Source organism: Petromyzon marinus, chromosome 49 (assembly GCF_048934315.1).
Source record: "Petromyzon marinus isolate PM22_M1 ecotype Great Lakes invasive population chromosome 49, UKy_Petmar_22M1.pri1.0, whole genome shotgun sequence".
NCBI lineage: Eukaryota > Metazoa > Chordata > Hyperoartia > Petromyzontiformes > Petromyzontidae > Petromyzon > Petromyzon marinus.
Window position 1 is genome coordinate 14,052,470 of NC_133715.1, and position 19,237 is coordinate 14,071,706.

The 19,237-nt window shown below is 44.2% G+C and overlaps 2 protein-coding genes across 3 annotated transcripts; both read right to left on the minus strand.

Moving 5' to 3' along the window:
• Window positions 1-195: 195 nt before the first annotated feature.
• Window positions 196-6,426, minus strand: LOC142931128 (uncharacterized). The gene is made up of 6 exons (XM_076074700.1): window positions 2,864-6,426; window positions 2,034-2,102; window positions 1,623-1,916; window positions 1,349-1,432; window positions 919-1,071; window positions 196-424 (listed from the first exon to the last, which is right to left on the minus strand). Exons 1-6 carry the CDS (start codon window positions 3,051-3,053, stop codon window positions 216-218), a joined length of 999 nt encoding a protein of 332 aa, XP_075930815.1. The 5' UTR covers window positions 3,054-6,426; the 3' UTR covers window positions 196-215.
• Window positions 6,427-8,119: 1,693 nt separating this feature from the next.
• LOC142931130 (mucin-6-like) lies at window positions 8,120-19,019 on the minus strand. Of its 2 annotated transcripts, XM_076074703.1 has the most exons (11): window positions 18,222-19,019; window positions 17,392-17,460; window positions 17,168-17,274; window positions 16,707-16,790; window positions 16,272-16,427; window positions 15,640-15,777; window positions 14,121-14,250; window positions 13,650-13,699; window positions 13,495-13,524; window positions 12,569-12,672; window positions 8,120-11,612 (listed from the first exon to the last, which is right to left on the minus strand). In XM_076074703.1, the coding sequence occupies exons 4-11, from the start codon at window positions 16,774-16,776 to the stop codon at window positions 11,463-11,465; spliced, it is 828 nt and encodes a 275-aa protein (XP_075930818.1). In that variant the 5' UTR covers window positions 16,777-16,790; window positions 17,168-17,274; window positions 17,392-17,460; window positions 18,222-19,019; the 3' UTR covers window positions 8,120-11,462. The 2 variants fall into 2 exon arrangements, with proteins under 2 accessions (XP_075930818.1, XP_075930817.1); XM_076074702.1 differs by having other exon boundaries at window positions 17,392-19,019.
• Window positions 19,020-19,237: the final 218 nt, after the last annotated feature.

A 19,237-nucleotide genomic window follows, 5' to 3' on the forward strand; every position in this document is an offset into this window, starting at 1 on the left:
TATACACGATGTCACAGTAGTCAAGTAGAGGCAGTATGGTAGCGTTTATCAATTTCAAACGGAACATTGGGGGGAAGCAGTGCTTGTGTCGATACAGAAAATCTAATTTTAAACAATGGAGCGAGTTTGTGAAATCCGACCCACGGCAACCACCCCCCCCCCTCTGGCCCACCCAACTACCCAGCAGTGTCAATGAGTTAAGTCTGTCGGGCAGGTTACAAAGCAGTGGATAAACGAGCATAATATGAATGTGATGATAATATAGGACCCTGCCTAATATAGGACCTTGGTTCTGGTTCCTTGTTGCTGGAGGTTGGAGGTGGGGGTGTCTTGTCCTTCGATCCAGTTGGTTCTTGAGGAGGAGGGCCACTCTCTTCAGGAGCTGGCTTTGTTGGCTTTTCCTCAACCGGGGGTTTTGGTGTCACTATGAAAGAAAAGCAAGGGATGGATGTTGACAGAATTAAGATTGCTCATGCATTCTCAATAACTCCTTGTAAAATGTTGTAAACAACCTTCAAACGATACTTTTAATCTGCATCTCAAATGAGTTACTTGGAAGTGTTCCAAAATAATGTACAGCTTTGCCAATCCACTGTTCAATTAAAGCCTCCCCAAGTTGTCTGGGTTTGTGGGATTGTTTGACCGCGCTTCATCATTTTCTTTAGTGTGAGTGTGGGAATCATGGACGGGGAAGCATGGAAGTACAGCACAATAAAGGGTTCTGGCATTCTGCCCTCTGTATTCCACATTGTAAATATTCAGCCTTATGACATCGATTATGCAGGTAGTCACCCATCTAAAATCATCCATGCGTCACCATGTTTAGTTTCTAGCATCTAACGAATTCAGTCACATTCTGTGTGATTTGAACCTAAGCACTATACATCCTGTATATATACTCTGACAAAATGAACACACCTGGCCCTTCTGCGGGCGATGGTCCTGGCTCCTTGTTGCTAGAGGTTGGAGGGTGGGGTGACTTCTCCTTCGATGGAGTTGGTTCTGGAGGAGGTCCACTTTCTTCTGATGCTGCCTTTGTTGGCTTTTCCTCAACCGGGGGTTTCGGTGTTACTTTGAAAGAAGAGAAAGGGATAGATCTTGAAAGAATGTACATTTAAAAGACGTGGGAGCATGGACGTACAGCACAAAAAATTAGTTTAGCATTCAGACCTCTGCAGCCTAAAACTTTCAGTTTATAAATCATGTTAACTGCCGTGGTCACTCATTCATACCATCCAGTTACAATCATACTTCGCCTCTGAGATCTAAAAATGTAGTCGCATTTTGCGTGAATTGATTATGAGTATTATACATCCTGTGTATATATATTCTTAGAGCATGGACACACCTGACCCTTCTGGGTTTGAGGGTCCTGGATCCTTGATGCCAGAGGTTGGAGGTGCGGGTATCTTGTCCATCGATGCAGTTGGTTCTGGGGGAATAGTGCAAACCTCACTGATTGGCTGTGCCAGGTGGTGGTGCATTTAAAGACACATTTACCTGATCTAAAAAAAACCTCAATTTTGAATGATGGCATTTAATATATTATCCATGTGATTTTGCAACTAATTCCAGAATGGTATCTGGGCTTGCTTTAGATGGAGTTGGTGCAGGGGGTTCACCTGCTCTGGAGCAGCAGAATCTGACCTTGTAGTTGTAACATGGCAAATAGTCCTGATCGTTATTAGAGCATTTCAAGCCTGTGGTCTGGTCACAAGTGATCGTCTGGCCTAATTCCTCCCATGGGGTATTCGGGAATCTTTCTGCTTTGCAGTCAAATTTTTCCACTGATGAGTCAGGCAGACAGACCTCTCTCCCCGAGTCTATAATCTTTTGGTAGGATTCCTCATCTCCGCCATTTTCTTCATCAGGATATTGATCATCGTACCAGTCAGACCAGCCTAAAGCACAATCTTCTGTAAACATAGAACATTAATCAGTGATGAAATTCAAACAGATTATGGAAAATATTTAAACCATATGTATGCATTAAAACAGGCCTCAAGACTATCTTACCACACTCCAATCCTTACCTTGTTTGGTGGGTGTTTCATTTGGTTTTGTAGCCTCAATTGGTTGCTGTGTTGCAGGCACAATCAATTCTGCAAAAAATATAAGTGAATTATGGTGTGTATCGCGTAAAATAATACACATAATCATCATCACTGAATATTACATCTCCCAAAATAATGTTTGTTAGGACAGGTAAGCAGTTATGAGTTTCTATTGATTGCATTGAAGTGGACCCATCCAAATGTTGGGTTTACAAATTGAAATGGATGCTGCATCATTTGACCAAATGGCTGCCTTTTTACAACATTCGATTTTGTTAAAAACGTTCTAAACATTGACTCATAGAGACGCATGGAATGGGGGAATAATAACTTCAGAAAATTAGTATCTGGAGCACTGTTAACATCAGCAATTCGGAAATTAGCCAGGTGTAGTGTGTGTATTAAATACGTGTATACCTGTAGCATGATGTTTATCTATGTAGCTTGCATACACGGGCAATGTATTTTACTTGAATTTGTTTACTTTTCAAACGTCTATTATTTTAACGTGGATTATAACCTATCATGTGAAGTCACAAAACGTGTTTAATCTAATTTAAAGTGTTTTTGATCTCACGTGTTTCGAATATATTCATAAGTCAAATATTAGAAAAACTGCCCAAGCATTATGCTTATTTCCCAAAGTATCGGTTTTCAATGTTGAGTAAAAGCTGTCTTTGATCTCAATAAAGGTACAATACTTCTGATTGGTGGAATGTTTACAAGGTGAAGGACGGTCATGTTACTGACGTGATTTATTTTAACTAGAAGATAATTGATGTTGTTCATGTTCCCATTGTCATAGTTACCTTCACCGATAGTGATGATCTCTTTAGGCACTGGTGGGGACTTTGGTTTCCTTTTCGTTGTTTCCGGAGCAGCTGCTGTTGGTGGTTTCTCAGGGGCCCCTTTGGTTGGGGCCTGAGTAATGGGTGGTGGAGGGGGGCCACCTGATTTGGAGCAGCAGAATCTGACCTTGTAGTTGTAACATATAAACATGCCTTGATCGTCATGAGAGCATTTCAGGCCTGTGCTCTTGTCACATGTGATCGTCTGGCCCAATTCCTGCCATGGGGTATTAGGGAATCTCTCTGCTTTGCAGTCATTTTTTTCCACTGATGAGCCAGGCAGACAAACCACTTTCCCTGAGGTTATGACCTTCTCGTATGATTCATCATCTCCACCATTTTCTTCATCAGGATATTGATCATCATACCACTCAGACCAGCCTGTAGCACAGTCTTCTTCTGCAAAGATACATTCTCAATCAGTCTTCAAACGGTTACAATGTATATATGAACTCCATTTCTCTAAGATAATGTTCTGACAGCTATAAAATGCATCATACCTATGAATGCGCCGTTGGTAGGAGTGTACAGCGAAATATGTATTTACGTACAGCAAGGATACAGTGAGCCTCTTAATCATGAAAGGACTGTACATAGAGCTGCCGAATTTTCGTTGAGTATCAACCCGAAAGACTGATGAGCTGCAATACCCCTTCTGTTAGCACCACCTTCTTTTACGAAGATACGGTCACTCAATAACTCTGACACAGAGTGACCTACTGCTTCGTAAGTTCCTCCTATTCTGCTACCAACCCAGCCTAGAGTCTGTGAGTCATACCCTCTTCCAGTAAATGAGCCAAGGTTGGGACCAGAACACTGTAAAGTGGTACAAAAGCCCAAATTAAAATGCTTCAGGACACTAGCATAGTCTTTTTGCAACCGGGAATGTCCCGGCACAACCAGAACAACTGGTTGCTTTGACTGAACATATGATGTATTCATAATAAAGGTTTTTGGGTTAGATCGCGTTATTTATAAATGTGTGGTAACCCTCCACCACCCGACACGGCCAATCAGCAAAAAGTGTCACGTTGAGAAAAGACAAATAGTTCACTACTTTAGCCCACCGGTGTGTTGAAGAGTGAATCCACAACATTTACAGTTTGAGTACGACGTTTCGCTGGTAATTACATCCAGCATCATCAGGGAATTCGCCAGAATGGCAAAGCCCTCACTTGATCCCGGTCTTAAATAGAGCAGCAGGGTGACGTCATCTTTTAACTCATTCAGGTGCAGTGATTTGAGGCAGAGGGGGGGGTATTGTAATTATATAATCGATTGGTAATCAGTCAATGGTTATGATTAGTAATGAGTTGTAGATTAGTATTAGTTACGTGTGTTTGTGTGATTATATGCTATGTTAGTAATGCGTTAATTAGTATGTGTTTCCCCTATAAGGAATTGTAATATGTATTATTTAATAATACGCTTCCAAGCCGCACTAATCCTGTAGCTGATCCTAAGTAGTGTACCTTTATTATGAATCATAGTGGACGCGAAAGCCTACGTGTTAAACTGATATGATTGTATGTAATATATTATCCACATGTGATCTTGCAACTAATTCCACCATGGTACTTGGGCCTGGAGTTGGGGGTGATGGTTCTGGCTCCTTGCTGCTGGAGGTTGGAGGTGCGGGTGTCTTGTCCTTCGATCCAGTTGGCTCTGGAGGAGGAGCGCCACTCTTTTCAGAAGCTGGCTTTGTTGGCTTTTCCTCTACCGGGGGTTTCGGTGTCACTTTGAAAGAAAAGCAAGGGATCGATGTTGACAGAATGTAGATTCATATTCTTAGTTTTTTCGGTAAAGTCACGTTGAAGAGAAACAACAGAATAACAAAATATATATAAAACAATAAAAAATTCTCACGACGTTTCGACCATAACTCAAACGGTCATCATCAGGTGTGTCGGTTTGCATAAATGTATTTTTAAAACGGCATATTTATTTATTTATATTTAAAAAAATAACGTTTGCGTCACGCGCAACGATTGGCAGTTTGCCCAGGACTAGTCCATCTATTTTTTGAAAAGAGGAGGGGGGAGACGAATTTTTTATGTATGCTGTCTGAAAGCCACTGTAAGCGTGAACAATCAATCAAGAACTGAAATGATTTATCAAATCTTTCCAATGATTGCTAAGATAGAATCCATCTTCTCGGTTGAAATTGTCTCTGTGCATGTATATGTGGATAGCCTCATGAACGAATCTCTCATGGAAGCCAGATGGCTTACAAAGAACTTCCGTCTTGGAAAAGTCAATGGCATGTGAGCCTACTGAATTAGAACAATGATCTGCTACGGCCGAGGTGTTGGTCCTACCGTGTTTAAGGTCTGCTTTATGTTCACGAATGCGGTCCGAGATATGGCGTTTGGTTTCTCCAATGTAACTACTACCACAGAGGCAACTTAGTTTGTAGACACCAGGGTATTGTATGTCTGGAATCACATCTTTTACAGACGGAACCAGATCACGGATTTTATGTAATGTGTTGAAACGGACCTGGATCTTGTGTTTATTCAAGATTTTGGAGATCTTTTTTGTGATCCCAGCAATGTAGGGTAAAGTGATGGTTTTGAAAGGCTCCTCAAGAGGGTTCTTCTTCATGGTTTGAGTGATAGCTTTGCGGATTGTATAGTCGGAGTAACCATTAGCCCTAAGAGCTTGGTGTACGTGCTTGAGTTCACTGCTTATGTGTTCCTGGTCGGATATGCATTGGGCTCTATGATACAGTCTTGATGAGAGAATTCTTCTGTGATGGATGGTGGTGGGAATCCGGTTTCAGATAAGCATCCGTATGGGTAGCTTTCCTGTAGACAGAGTGGCTCATTGAACCATCATGTCTTCTTTTAATTAAGACATCCAAAAAGGGTAGTTTGCCATCTTTATTATCATCTTTATCATTGCCATCTTCATTATCATTCTACGTGACTTTACCGAAAGAACCAAAGAAGATGAATCATTGCAGTCACGAAAGCTTTAAATCGAAATTTAACCGCCTCTACGGGGAGGGATTCCACACATCCTTAAGATCATTCAACAGACTTCGGGATAAGAAGGCTCAACTAATCGAGTCTCTCACCTTTCTGAAGAGATGCCGCGACTCTAAGGTAATACCAACCGCATTTACACTAACCTCTGCTGTTGCAACTTCTCTCAATGCAAAACGAATTCTAGCTAGAACTAGCTTCGCTCTTATCTCGGAAAAAATCAGACTTACACGCACTGAACTCGATCAGTTAGACAAGACACTCTACAAATCACACTTAAAATTGACAGCAACAATGTCTACATCGGATTGGGAACATGTAGACAATATGACTACCTCTTCGGCTGCCACTATGTCGAACAAATGTAGGGACAATTTGATTTCCAAATTCAATCACCTCTCCAGCAAAAAATCGGATCCACACACCGAAAAGATAGACGTCAACAAAGTCGTAATTAATCGCAGTAACAGTTCCATTTCTGATGGTCTGAAATCCGTTTTAGCTAAAGGTCTAAACTTTGCTGTCACACCGAGACACTTACCGGTTAATGATATCATTGCCCATGTCGACGTTGCACTCAAGGGCTTGAGTCACATCGCTGCAGACGTAGCAAGATCTGAAATCGCTGCAACCCTCAAAAACGCTAAGTTGCCACCCAGCAACATCAGCAAAGACGAACGTTTTGAATTATCTCAATTAAAAAATAGGGATGATATTGTCGTCCTCTCAGCCGACAAAGGCAATGCCACTGTCATCATGGACAAAACAAAATATAACAACAAAATTCAAGAACTACTCAACGATGGCAGCTACACAAAAATAAAAAGAGATCCCACCAACAGCCTGGTCACCAAAACGAACAAAATAATCTCTGATTCAACAGCATTAATTGATGAGATCAAACAGTTCTCGTTGAAGCCCTCTGCTGCCAGACCACCAAGATTATATGGCCTTCCAAAGATACACAAAGAAGATACACCCCTTCGTCCCATCGTCTCTACTATCAGCTCCCCCACCTACAAACTGGCACGTTTTCTGGCTGATATACTGCGACCTTTCACTGGAAAAACCACCTCTGCGGTACTAAATTCTACTCACCTGGTATCGACAATCAAAGGGATTTCCCTGTCCCCAAACGACCTGCTTGTCAGTTTTGATGTGGTGTCCTTGTTCACCAAAGTCCCGGTACCTGACACCATCGCTATCATTGAAGACCTGGTTCATCAAGGACTGCATACTGATGTACCCCCCCTGGTGAGACATTGCTTAACCAACACTTACTTCACCTGGAATGGAACTTTCTACAAACAAACTGAGGGCACCCCAATGGGCTCCCCCCTATCTCCGGTTGTAGACAACGTATTCATGGAAAAATTTGAAACTGACGCCATCCAGACTGCCACTCTACGCCCGACCTTATGGAAGAGGTACGTTGATGACACCTTTGTCGTCTGGCCACATGGCCAGCCTGCTCTAGACCAATTCCGCGACCACATCAATTCCATACACCCAGCCATCAGATTTACCATGGAGGTCGAAAAAGATGGCAAACTACCCTTTTTGGATGTCTTAATTAAAAGAAGACATGATGGTTCAATGAGCCACTCTGTCTACAGGAAAGCTACCCATACAGATGCTTACTTGAAACCGGATTCCCACCACCATCCATCCCAGAAGAACTCCCTCATCAAGACTCTATACCATAGAGCCCAATGCATTTCCGACCAGGAACACATTACCAGTGAACTCAAGCACGTACACCAGGCTCTCAGGGCTAATGGCTACTCCGACTACACAATCCGCAAAGCCATCACTCCAGTCATGAAGAAGGATCCTCTTGTGGAGCCACTCAAAACCATCACTTTACCCTACATTGCAGGGGTCACTAAAAAGATCTCCAAAATCCTGAATAAACACAAGATCCAGGTCCAATTCAACACAGTACGTAAAATCCGTGATTTAGTTCCATCTGTAAAAGATGCTGTTCCAGACATACAGTACCTGGGCGTTTACAAACTAAAGTGCCTCTGTGGTAGTAGCTACATTGGAGAAACCAAAAGACATATCTCGGACCGCATCCGCGAACATAAAGCAGACTTGAAACACGGTAGGACGAACTCCTCTGCCGTGGCAGATCACTGTTATAATTCAGTGGGCTCACATGACATTGACTTCTCCAAGACGGAGGTTCTTTGCAAACCAACCGGCTACCATGAGAGATTCGTTCATGAGGCCATTCACATATACAAGCACAGAGACAATTTCAACCGAGAAGATGGATTCAGGCTTAGTAACCACTGGAAAGATGTTTTAAATCATTTCTGTTCTTAATTAATTGTATTTTTACGATGACCTTCAGACCGCAGCTCTTTCGCCAGCATTGCCTCTTAATACCTCTCACACCACGGTTAATGGTATAGTTTTACAACATGGAGTATACTAGGGCCTCGCAGCTGTCTCTCTCCCCCTCCTCTGTTCCGACCATGGACGAACGCGTCCGTCTGAACGGGGCCCGTAGCTATCCGTGGTGCTGAAATTTGAGGGCGCTTTGTTCCTCTCACACAGCTTAAAGGCCGTGATCTGAATGTGGCTCTTTCACTCCAGCGCTGTCCTACCAGACAGTCTCGCCCCTTCACCTGATGAAGGCCGCTTGTGTTGTGGCCGAAACGTCGTGAGAATATTATTGTGTTATTTTATTTCATCAATTTATTATTTTATTCTCATTCTACGTGACTTTACCGAAAGAACCAAAGAAGAGGAAAATGTGACCACATCCATAACATGTGTCATAGTCTGCATGTTATAGGCTGCAGAGGGCAGGATAACACATTCCTTTATTTTGCTGTAAATACATGCTCCCAAGTCAATGCAAAATACCTTCTGTCAACACCAATCCCTTGCTTTTCTTTCAAAGTGACACCGAAACCCCCGGTTGAGGAAATGCCAACAAAGCCAGCTCCTGAAGAGAGTGGCGCTCCTCAAGAACCAACTGCACCGAAGGACAAGACACCCCCACCTCCAACCTCCAGCAACAAGGAGCCAGAACCATCACCCCCAGAAGGGCCAGGTGTGTTCATTTTATAAGATTATATATACAGGAAGTATACTGCTTATGATCAAATCAAACAACGGGACTTAATTTGTTAGATCTCAGAAACTAATTAAGACTTGCTTATGGATAGGTGTTGGATAGGTGACAATCTGTGTAACAGATGTCATAGGTTTCGATTTAAAGCTTTCGTGACTGCAATGATTCATCTTCTTTGGTTCTTTCGGTAAAGTCACGTAGAATGATAATAAAATAATAAATTGATAAAATAAAATAACACAATAATATTCTCACGACGTTTCGGCCACAACACAAGCGGCCTTCATCAGGTGAAGGGGGCGAGACTGTCTGGTAGGACAGCGCTGGAGTGAAAGAGCCACGTTCAGATACGGCCTTTAAGCTGTGTGAGAGGAACAAAGCGCCTTGACAAAGGAATTAGCATATAATTTAGCATTGAAATGGCTGAATGATTAGCTTGTGACTGGTCACAGAAATAGCTATGTTAAAAGTTAAAGCATACACACCCGCAGAGGCATTGAAATAGCTAAGTTAAGGCATACACATCTTGACAATGGAATTAGCATAGAATTTAGCATTGAGATAGCTGAGTGATTAGCTTGTACCTGCTGCAGAAATAGAGCTTGTACCTGCTTTAGAAATAGCTACGTTAAAGTCAGAGCATACACATTCACCGAGGCCCTTAGTACAAATCAAACAGGAGAATTTAGCATTGAAATAACTAGGTGAATCCAGCATTGAAACAACTGAGTGATTAGCTAGTGACTGGTCACAGAAATGACTACACATCTGAGCTATTCACAGTACTATATAGTGAACCAATAAAAACTAAAATATAAATTACCTTCATGTTATCAATAAACTCTATATTCTCCAATCAGCTAAGCTACCAACAATAAGTCGTTATATATCACAATGCTATATGGCGAAAAAATGGGTGGATTCTTACCCTCAAATTTCAGCACCACGGATAGCTACGGGCCCCGTTCAGACGGACGAGTTAGTCCATGGTCGGAACAGAGGAGGGGGAGAGAGACAGCTGCGAGGCCCTAGTATGTTCCATATTGTAAAACTATACCATTAACCGTGGTGTGAGAGGTATTAAGAGGCAATGCTGGCGAAAGAGCTGCGGTCTGAAGGTCATCGTAAAAATACAATTAATTAAGAACAGAAATGATTTAAAACATCTTTCCAGTGGTTACTAAGCCTGAATCCATCTTCTCGGTTGAAATTGTCTCTGTGCTTGTATATGTGAATGGCCTCATGAACGAATCTCTCATGGTAGCCGGTTGGTTTGCAAAGAACCTCCGTCTTGGAGAAGTCAATGTCATGTGAGCCCACTGAATTATAACAGTGATCTGCCACGGCAGAGGAGTTCGTCCTACCGTGTTTCAAGTCTGCTTTGTGTTCGCGGATGCGGTCCGAGATATGTCTTTTGGTTTCTCCAATGTAGCTACTACCACAGAGGCACTTTAGTTTGTAAACGCCCGGGTACTGTATGTCTGGAACAGCATCGTTTACAGATGGAACTAAATCACGGATTTTATGTACTGTGTTGAATCGGACCTGGATCTTGTGTTTGTTCAGGATTTTGGAGATCTTTTTAGTGACCCCTGCAATGTAGGGTAAAGTGATGGTTTTGAGTGGCTCCACAAGAGGATCCTTCTTCATGACTGGAGTGATGGCTTTGCGGATTGTGTAGTCGGAGTAACCATTAGCCCTGAGAGCCTGGTGTACGTGCTTGAGCTCACTGGTAATGTGTTCCTGGTCGGAAATGCATTGGGCTCTATGGTATAGAGTCTTGATGAGGGAGTTCTTCTGGGATGGATGGTGGTGGGAATCCGGTTTCAAGTAAGCATCTGTATGGGTAGCTTTCCTGTAGACAGAGTGGCTCATTGAACCATCATGTCTCCTTTTAATTAAGACATCCAAAAAGGGTAGTTTGCCATCTTTTTCGACCTCCATGGTAAATCTGATGGCTGGGTGTATGGAATTGATGTGGTCGCGGAATTGGTCTAGAGCAGACCAAATAGGAGACTCAAAAGTAGGTGGCTTCCGCGCCACCCGGATATGACGTCACAGGCCGGTCCCGGCTGCTTTCACAATGTCACGGATGCGCTCCTGGAAAACCCCGTCCTCGCAAATCGGATACCTTTAATTCTCCCATAAATGGCAGAAACAGTAGACGCGTCGCTTGCCCGTGTGTATTTTTCCTCCTTATCAGCCACATTCAACAGGGTTTAACCGGTACAAAATTCACCAACGCACTTAATAATTATACAAAAGCTCGCTGCGCCAAAATGACACTGGAAACTGGACCATGTCCAAACGTGCTCGGAGTCTTGTCGGAAGACGCGCCGTAATTCAAGTTTCTGCGTCCTAAACCTATGCAGGTGAAGAAATGCTGTTGTCTTTCCCCCCCCCCCCCCCCCACATAAAGCGGTAGCCATCTTAACGCGCAGCCACCAGGCTCGGGACAGCCGCGCCGCGCTAAGCCCCCACTTGCTCACCACACGTTGCAGTCCACCTTGATTGTATCCCCCTTGCCATAGACAATGCCACGGTGCCGGCACGGGCAATCCTCCGGCGGGATACAGTTGCCGTTGTCGTCTGGGATGAGTCCATCCCCGCATGGGCAGTCCGATTCGCACGGCGGCTAAGACGGAGGCCGAGAAGTGGGGCAAACAACAGAGGAAGAGTAAGAAGCCAGGGATTCGCCTTTCGCTCCGAGCCATCCATCGCGCAATGCCTGTGCTACTAGTCTGGCCAAGAGGGTATCGAAGAAGGTCGCTTTTCCTCTCCATGTCAAAGTCCGTCTTTAACGCCGAGCAATTATCACTGTCGCACGAAGCACACTTTTCGGCTAAGGTTTTCCCCTGCTGCTGTCGTGGCTGTAGTGGAGTGCCCAGTGACTGCCTCACTGCTGCAGCAGAGAGAATTCGGAGTGAATCAGTTGTCACGGGGGGCGATCGATGCTCCAGCACTCACCGATTCACTCCAGTCAGCTCCTGATTGCTCATCGGCAGTCAGTCGCCTGCTGGTCGCTCTTCTATCGCTACTACTACCATGGTTACTCGTTCCCGTGAGCTTCACTCGCCCGTGTTGAGGACTCTATCTCTACTGGACACTAACCGTTTCGTCCCGTCCATACTGTGTTCAACCACCACCATCACACAGGTCAAAAAGCTTGTGCCCTGAAGCATACGATTATCACTGTTGCTAAGCACAGACCAAATAGCTTAAAAGCCAGTAAAGGACATTTGCTAAAGTCTGAATTCATATCCCACGGTTTAATACTTTATGTCCCCATGCTCAATGCATGACATGGGCAAAGGACAAAGCTACCCGAGTGGCATGGAACAGGTAGTAAGCCACTTTGGTCTGCGCTCTTTCTAAAGAAGAGTAGCAAAGCGACGCTAACTTTCTCCTCTTAAGCCCTCTTGTCGTGGCCAGCAGCCCTCAGACATTGGCTATTTAACTGCTGAATCATATCGCTGATGCTGCTACTGCTGCTGCTGCGATCATACAAGAGAGCATAGAACAGAACCCTCTGAGTGGTGGGTGAAAGCCAACCCCGTGGGCTGTGTCTAAGGGGGGGTCGAGTGTACTCACGCAGGGCAAGTTGATGGTCTGGCAGGTCCTCTCGCAGGCCTTCGCGTGGCTCCTGCCTCTCAGGGCGCTGCCATCGACCAGGAGTTGGAGGGCATTTTCGACCTCTGCCCAATGACATTTCACCATGGAGGACGTCAAATACAAAATATCCCGTGCCGCCATTCGCGAAAAGAGTAGCAGGCCAATGCGCACGCTGGGCACGTCAAAAACACAAATTTGCCAATTTCGAACACAAAAAAATTGACCGCAAATTACTCGATTAGAATCACAACGACAACAGCCGCTATTTGCCACTAAGTGGCGGTGACATCACCATGGCGCTTGTGCCAGGCTATGTGCACGTTAAGGCCATCATGTGAGGTGTGTTGAACGCTACCCGCCGGCAGGAGGCCATGGGACAGACCCTCCTGGCACCATGAGAAACGGTGCGATTGCCAAAGGTGTTCGTGATTTAATTCTGTTCGTTGAGATGGGCCGAGGTTGCCCGGGAGGGAGGTAATTCTACTGTTGAGCGGTGCGAGGGAAGAAGCGGACAGAGAATTGGACGTGACCTGCAGTGTGGTGAGTGGGTGGGTGGCTGAGTTGGGTGGTGAGTGTGGGGAGAGCGGCAGTGTGGCGGTTAGCGTGCTGCGCTATGGACCCGGCGACCCGAGTTTGATTCCCGCTCACAACCAATAACGCTGGTGAATATCTGAATCGGTCCTGGGCCTCTCCTAGGTCGACTCAGCTGTGCTGGCCTTGCTGACAGTACTTACCCAACAACAGCACATTAAGGCTATGTGGGGGGTCTTTTTTGTCTTTGAATTAGTAAGCGAGCGAACGAGTTGGTTGAGTGAGTGGGTGAGAAAGTTAGCAAGTGAGCGAGTGAGTTGTGAGCCGTGGTGGTGGTGGTGGTTGATGCGGTCTGTGAGGGCAGGCAAACTTACGGAGGGGGCTTTCACGTCGCATTCTTCCGCCTGCGGTCACGCGGGGATACAGAGAGCGCCAGAAATTGGTGAGAACCTCGCGTGGTGGCAGTGTGGTCAATGGTATCGTTTGTGGTGTTGGTGGTGGGGGGGGGGATTGGCGCTGCAGGACTCACCGAGCATGGTGATGGGGTTTTCGCACCTGAGAACTCCGTACTCGCAAGCACTGCCAAGGAGACACATCAACATGGCGTGGTTAAAGCTCTCATGTGTACTAATTCACCCCTCCGCACCCCCCCCCCCCTCCCCTCCCTGGGAAAGTGACATGGCCCGGCTAGAAAAAAAAAGCCAGAAATCGATTATTTAAATTGTTGGTAAGGACAATCCTTAGAGCAAGCCAAGGCACGTGCAAATGGCGCGGCGATGTCGCGTCATTTGCACGTGTTATTTATTGAATGTCACGCCGCCACAAAGGCATCATTTGCCCAGGCCCCTGGCCCTGCTTGGCAGATGTTTCAGCTATAGCTCGGCACTTGCTAACGGCCAGTGGAGGGAAAAAAATCCCACCTATACCGCGAAAGGTCACTCTGCTCTGGCTCGGCACAGATGCGGCAGTGGAAAAGGCCCATGAAGGCAACCATTCATACCAGGCTAGATCGCCGACCCAGTAGAATTTCCCAGGCGGGACAATGTCGTGACCTGTGTAGCATGGGCACTCGATGCCCGGAACACACTCTCCCTCGTGGTTCATGAAAGTCCCCTCTGCACACACGCAGACTGTGGGTTACAGAGAGAGGGAGAAGGTCAGAGGAGGAGGGCCAGAGAGCGGTGCTAATGTAGAGGCTCAGTTTCAGTTTCTTTATTTTGGTACAGCCCTGTGAGCCATTCGGCTCTTGAATCGGGTGCAACCACAACAAACAAAAAAACAAAAACACGAACAAGAAAAACATCTTAAAGTGACTATGTGTGAATGTGCAAACAGAAAATCCATGAAAAAAACAGCAAAAATATTCCTGAGAAAAGCACCGTACACCAATCCTGTGTGCAAAAAAATCCCAGTGGGATGCAAGTCAAACAACAACAACAACCACAAGACAACTTAGATTAAGGCCATCAGTCTAACTCCGTACTACAACAAAAACAAACATGTCCAAACCCAAAAACTTTTCGAAATCACGAAAAATAAAGCCATAATTGCAACGTAACAGTGATCATAGGGACTGTGACCGGATTTTTACAATAAACTACATAAATAACATGTAACACCAAATCCTAGAGCCATAGCTGGCTGCATGAGTTACTCCACAACAACAGAAGCATCAGTCGGAGTATCAAATTTTTCAATGCACCTTTAAGATCAGCACGCTAAATCAAAATACAGATAATACTTTGCTGCGTCATTGGGAGCAAAAACATTTTATTTCATTTTACGCCAATGAATAGCAGTGGCAGCTAGGGGTGTACAACTCCTCTAGAGCAGTTTTGAGAGAAGATCTCATTGGTAGCGATTCAAGTTGCAGTTTATTGGCAATAGCATTCCAGACCCTGGGGGCATCAATAGCAAAGGCCCTTCCCTCCAGTTTTTGTACGGCAATAGGGAATTTGAAGCTGGTATATGAGCGAAGACCTGAGGTCAAATTTGTTCTTTGAAACAGAGAGGAGATCCAGAAGCTAGTCTGCGGATTTTTTTGTAAGTACATCGTGAATAATTAAGATCTGGTGCACAAGCCGTCGAACATTAAGAGATGTTACGTTTGACCCAATGTAGATATCACAGTGGTGAGACCTATATGGACAGTTCAATGTAAATCTTAAGGCCGAGTGACAAATTGAGTCAAGCTTCTTCAGTACAGTACTTGGGGCTGATTTATACACGATGTCACAGTAGTCAAGTAGAGGCAGTATGGTAGCGTTTATCAATTCCAAACGGAACATTGGGGGGAAGCAGTGCTTGTGTCGATACAGAAAATCTAATTTTAAACAATGGAGCGAGTTTGTGAAATCTGACCCACGGCAACCACCCCCCCCCCTCCCTCTGGCCCACCCAACTACCCAGCAGTGTCAATGAGTTAAGTCTGTCGGGCAGGTTACAAAGCAGTGGGTAAACGAGCATAATCGTAATAATATGAATGTGATGATAATATAGGACCCTGCCTAATATAGGACCTTGGTTCTGGCTCCTTGTTGCTGGAGGTTGGAGGCGGGGGTGTCTTGTCCTTTGATCCAGTTGGTTCTTGAGGAGGAGGGCCACTCTCTTCAGGAGCTGGCTTTGTTGGCTTTTCCTCAACGGGGGTTTCGGTGTCACTATGAAAGAAAAGCAAGGGATGGATGTTGACAGAATGAAGATTGCTCATGCATTCTCAATAACTCCTTGTAAAATGTTGTAAACAACCTTCAGACGATACTTTTAATCTGCATCTCAAATGAGTTACTGGGAAGTGTTCCAAAATAATGTACAGCTTTGCCAATCCACTGTTCAATTAAAGCCTCCCCACGTTGTCTGGGTTTGTGGGATTGTTTGACAGCGCTTCATCATTTTCTTTAGTGTGAATGTGGGAATCATGGATGGGGAAGCATGGAAGTACAGCACAATAAAGGATTCTGGCATTCTGCCCTCTGTATTCCACATTGTAAATATTCAGCCTTATGACATCGATTATGCAGGTAGTCACCCATCTAAAATCATCCATGCGTCACCATGTTTAGTTTCTAGCATCTAACGAATTCAGTCACATTCTGTGTGATTTGAACCTAAGCACTATACATCCTGTATATATACTCTGACAAAATGAACACACCTGGCCCTTCTGCGGGCGATGGTCCTGGCTCCTTGTTGCTAGAGGTTGGAGGTTGGGGTGACTTCTCCTTCGATGGAGTTGGTTCTGGAGGAGGAGGTCCACTTTCTTCTGATGCTGCCGTTGTTGGCTTTTCCTCAACCGGGGGTTTCGGTGTTACTTTGAAAGAAGAGAAAGGGATAGATCTTGAAAGAATGTACATTTAAAAGACGTGGGAGCATGGACGTACAGCACAAAAAATGAGTTTAGCATTCAGACCTCTGCAGCCTAAAACTTTCAGTTTATAAATCATGTTAACTGCCGTGGTCACTCATTCATACCATCCAGTTACAATCATACTTCGTCTCTGAGATCTAAAAATGTAGTCGCATTTTGCGTGATTTGATTATGAGTATTATACATCCTGTGTATATATATATTCTTAGAGCATGGACACACCTGACCCTTCTGGGTTTGAGGGACCTGGCTCCTTGATGCCAGAGGTTGGAGGTGCGGGTATCTTGTCCATCGATGCAGTTGGTTCTGGGGGAACAGTGCAAACCTCACTGATTGGCTGTGCCAGGTGGTGGTGCATTGAAATACACATTTACCTGATCTAAAAAAACCCTCAATTTTGAATGATGGCATTTAATATATTATCCATGTGATTTTGCAACTAATTCCAGAATGGTATCTGGGCTTGCTTTAGATGGAGTTGGTGCAGGGGGTCCACCTGCTCTGGAACAGCAGAATCTGACATTGTAGTTGTAACATGGCAAATAGTCCTGATCGTTATTAGAGCATTTCAAGCCTGTGCTCTGGTCACAAGTGATCGTCTGGCCTAATTCCTCCCATGGGGTATTCGGGAATCTTTCTGCTTTGCAGTAAAATTTTTCCACTGATGAGTCAGGCAGACAGACCTCTCTCCCCGAGTCTATAATCTTTTGGTAGGATTCCTCATCTCCGCCATTTTCTTCATCAGGATATTGATCATCGTACCAGTCAGACCAGCCTAAAGCACAATCTTCTGTAAACATAGAACATTAATCAGTGATGAAATTCAAACAGATTATGGAAAATATTTAAACCATATGTATGCATTAAAACAGGCCTCAAGACTATCTTACCACACTCCAATCCTTACCTTGTTTGGTGGGTGTTTCATTTGGTTTTGTAGCCTCAATTGGTTGCTGTGTTGCAGGAACAATCAATTCTGCAAAAAATATAAGTGAATTATGGTGTGTATCGCGTAAAATAATACACATAATCATCATCACTGAATATTACATCTCCCAAAATAATGTTTGTTAGGACAGGTAAGCAGTTATGAGTTTCTATTGATTGCATTGAAGTGGACCCATCCAAATGTTGGGTTTACAAATTGAAATGGATGCTGCATCATTTGACCAAATGGCTGCCTTTTTACAACATTCGATTTTGTTAAAAACGTTCTAAACATTGACTCATAGAGACGCATGGAATGGGGGAATAATAACTTCAGAAAATTAGTATCTGGAGCACTGTTAACATCAGCAATTGGGAAATTAGCCAGGTGTAGTGTGTGTATTAAATACGTGTATACCTGTAGCATGATGTTTATCTATGTAGCTTGCATACACGGGCAATGTATTTTACTTGAATTTGTTTACTTTTCAAACCTCTATTATTTTAACGTGGATTATAACCTATCATGTGAAGTCACAAAACGTGTTTAATCTAATTTAAAGTGTTTTTGATCTCACGTGTTTCGAATATATTCACAAGTCAAATATTAGAAAAACTGCCCAAGCATTATGCTTATTTCCCAAAGTATCGGTTTTCAATGTTGAGTAAAAGCTGTCTTTGATCTCAATAAAGGTACAATACTTCTGATTGGTGGAATGTTTACAAGGTGAAGGACGGTCATGTTACTGACGTGATTTATTTTAACTAGAAGATAATTGATGTTGTTCATGTTCCCATTGTCATAGTTACCTTCACCGATAGTGATGATCCCTTTAGGCACTGGTGGGGACTTTGGTTTCCTTTTCATTGTTTCCGGAGCAGCTGCTGTTGGTGGTTTCTCAGGGGCCCCTTTGGTTGGGGCCTGAGTAATGGGTGGTGGAGGGGGGGCACCTGATTTGGAGCAGCAGAATATGACCTTGTAGTTGTAACATATAAACATGCCTTGATCGTCATGAGAGCATTTCAGGCCTGTGCTCTTGTCACATGTGATCGTCTGGCCCAATTCCTGCCATGGGGTATTAGGGAATCTCTCTGCTTTGCAGTCATTTTTTTCCACTGATGAGCCAGGCAGACAAACCACTTTCCCTGAGGCTATGACCTTCTCGTATGATTCATCATCTCCACCATTTTCTTCATCAGGATATTGATCATCGTACCACTCAGACCAGCCTGTAGCACAGTCTTCTTCTGCAAAGATACATTCTCAATCAGTCTTCAAACAGTTACAATGTATATATGAACTCCATTTCTCTAAGATAATGTTCTGACAGCTATAAAATGCATCATACCTATGAATGCGCCATTGGTAGGAGTGTACAGCGAAATATGTATTTACGTACAGCAAGGATACAGTGAGCCTCTTAATCATGAAAGGACTGTACATAGAGCTGCCGAATTTTCGTTGAGTATCAACCCGAAAGATTGATGAGCTGCAATACCCCTTCTGTTAGCACCACCTTATTTTACGAAGATACGGTCGATCAATAACTCTGACACAGAGTGACCTACTGCTTCGTAAGTTCCTCCTATTCTGCTACCAACCCAGCCTAGAGTCTGTGAGTCATACCTTCTTCCAGTAAATGAGCCAAGGTTGGGACCAGCACACTGTAAAGTAGTACAAAAGCCCAAATTAAAATGCTTCAGGACACTAGCATAGTCTTTTTGCAACCGGAATGTCCCGGCACAACCAGAACAACTGGTTGCTTTGACTGAACATGTGTTAAACTGATATGATTGTATGTTATATATTATCCACATGTGATCTT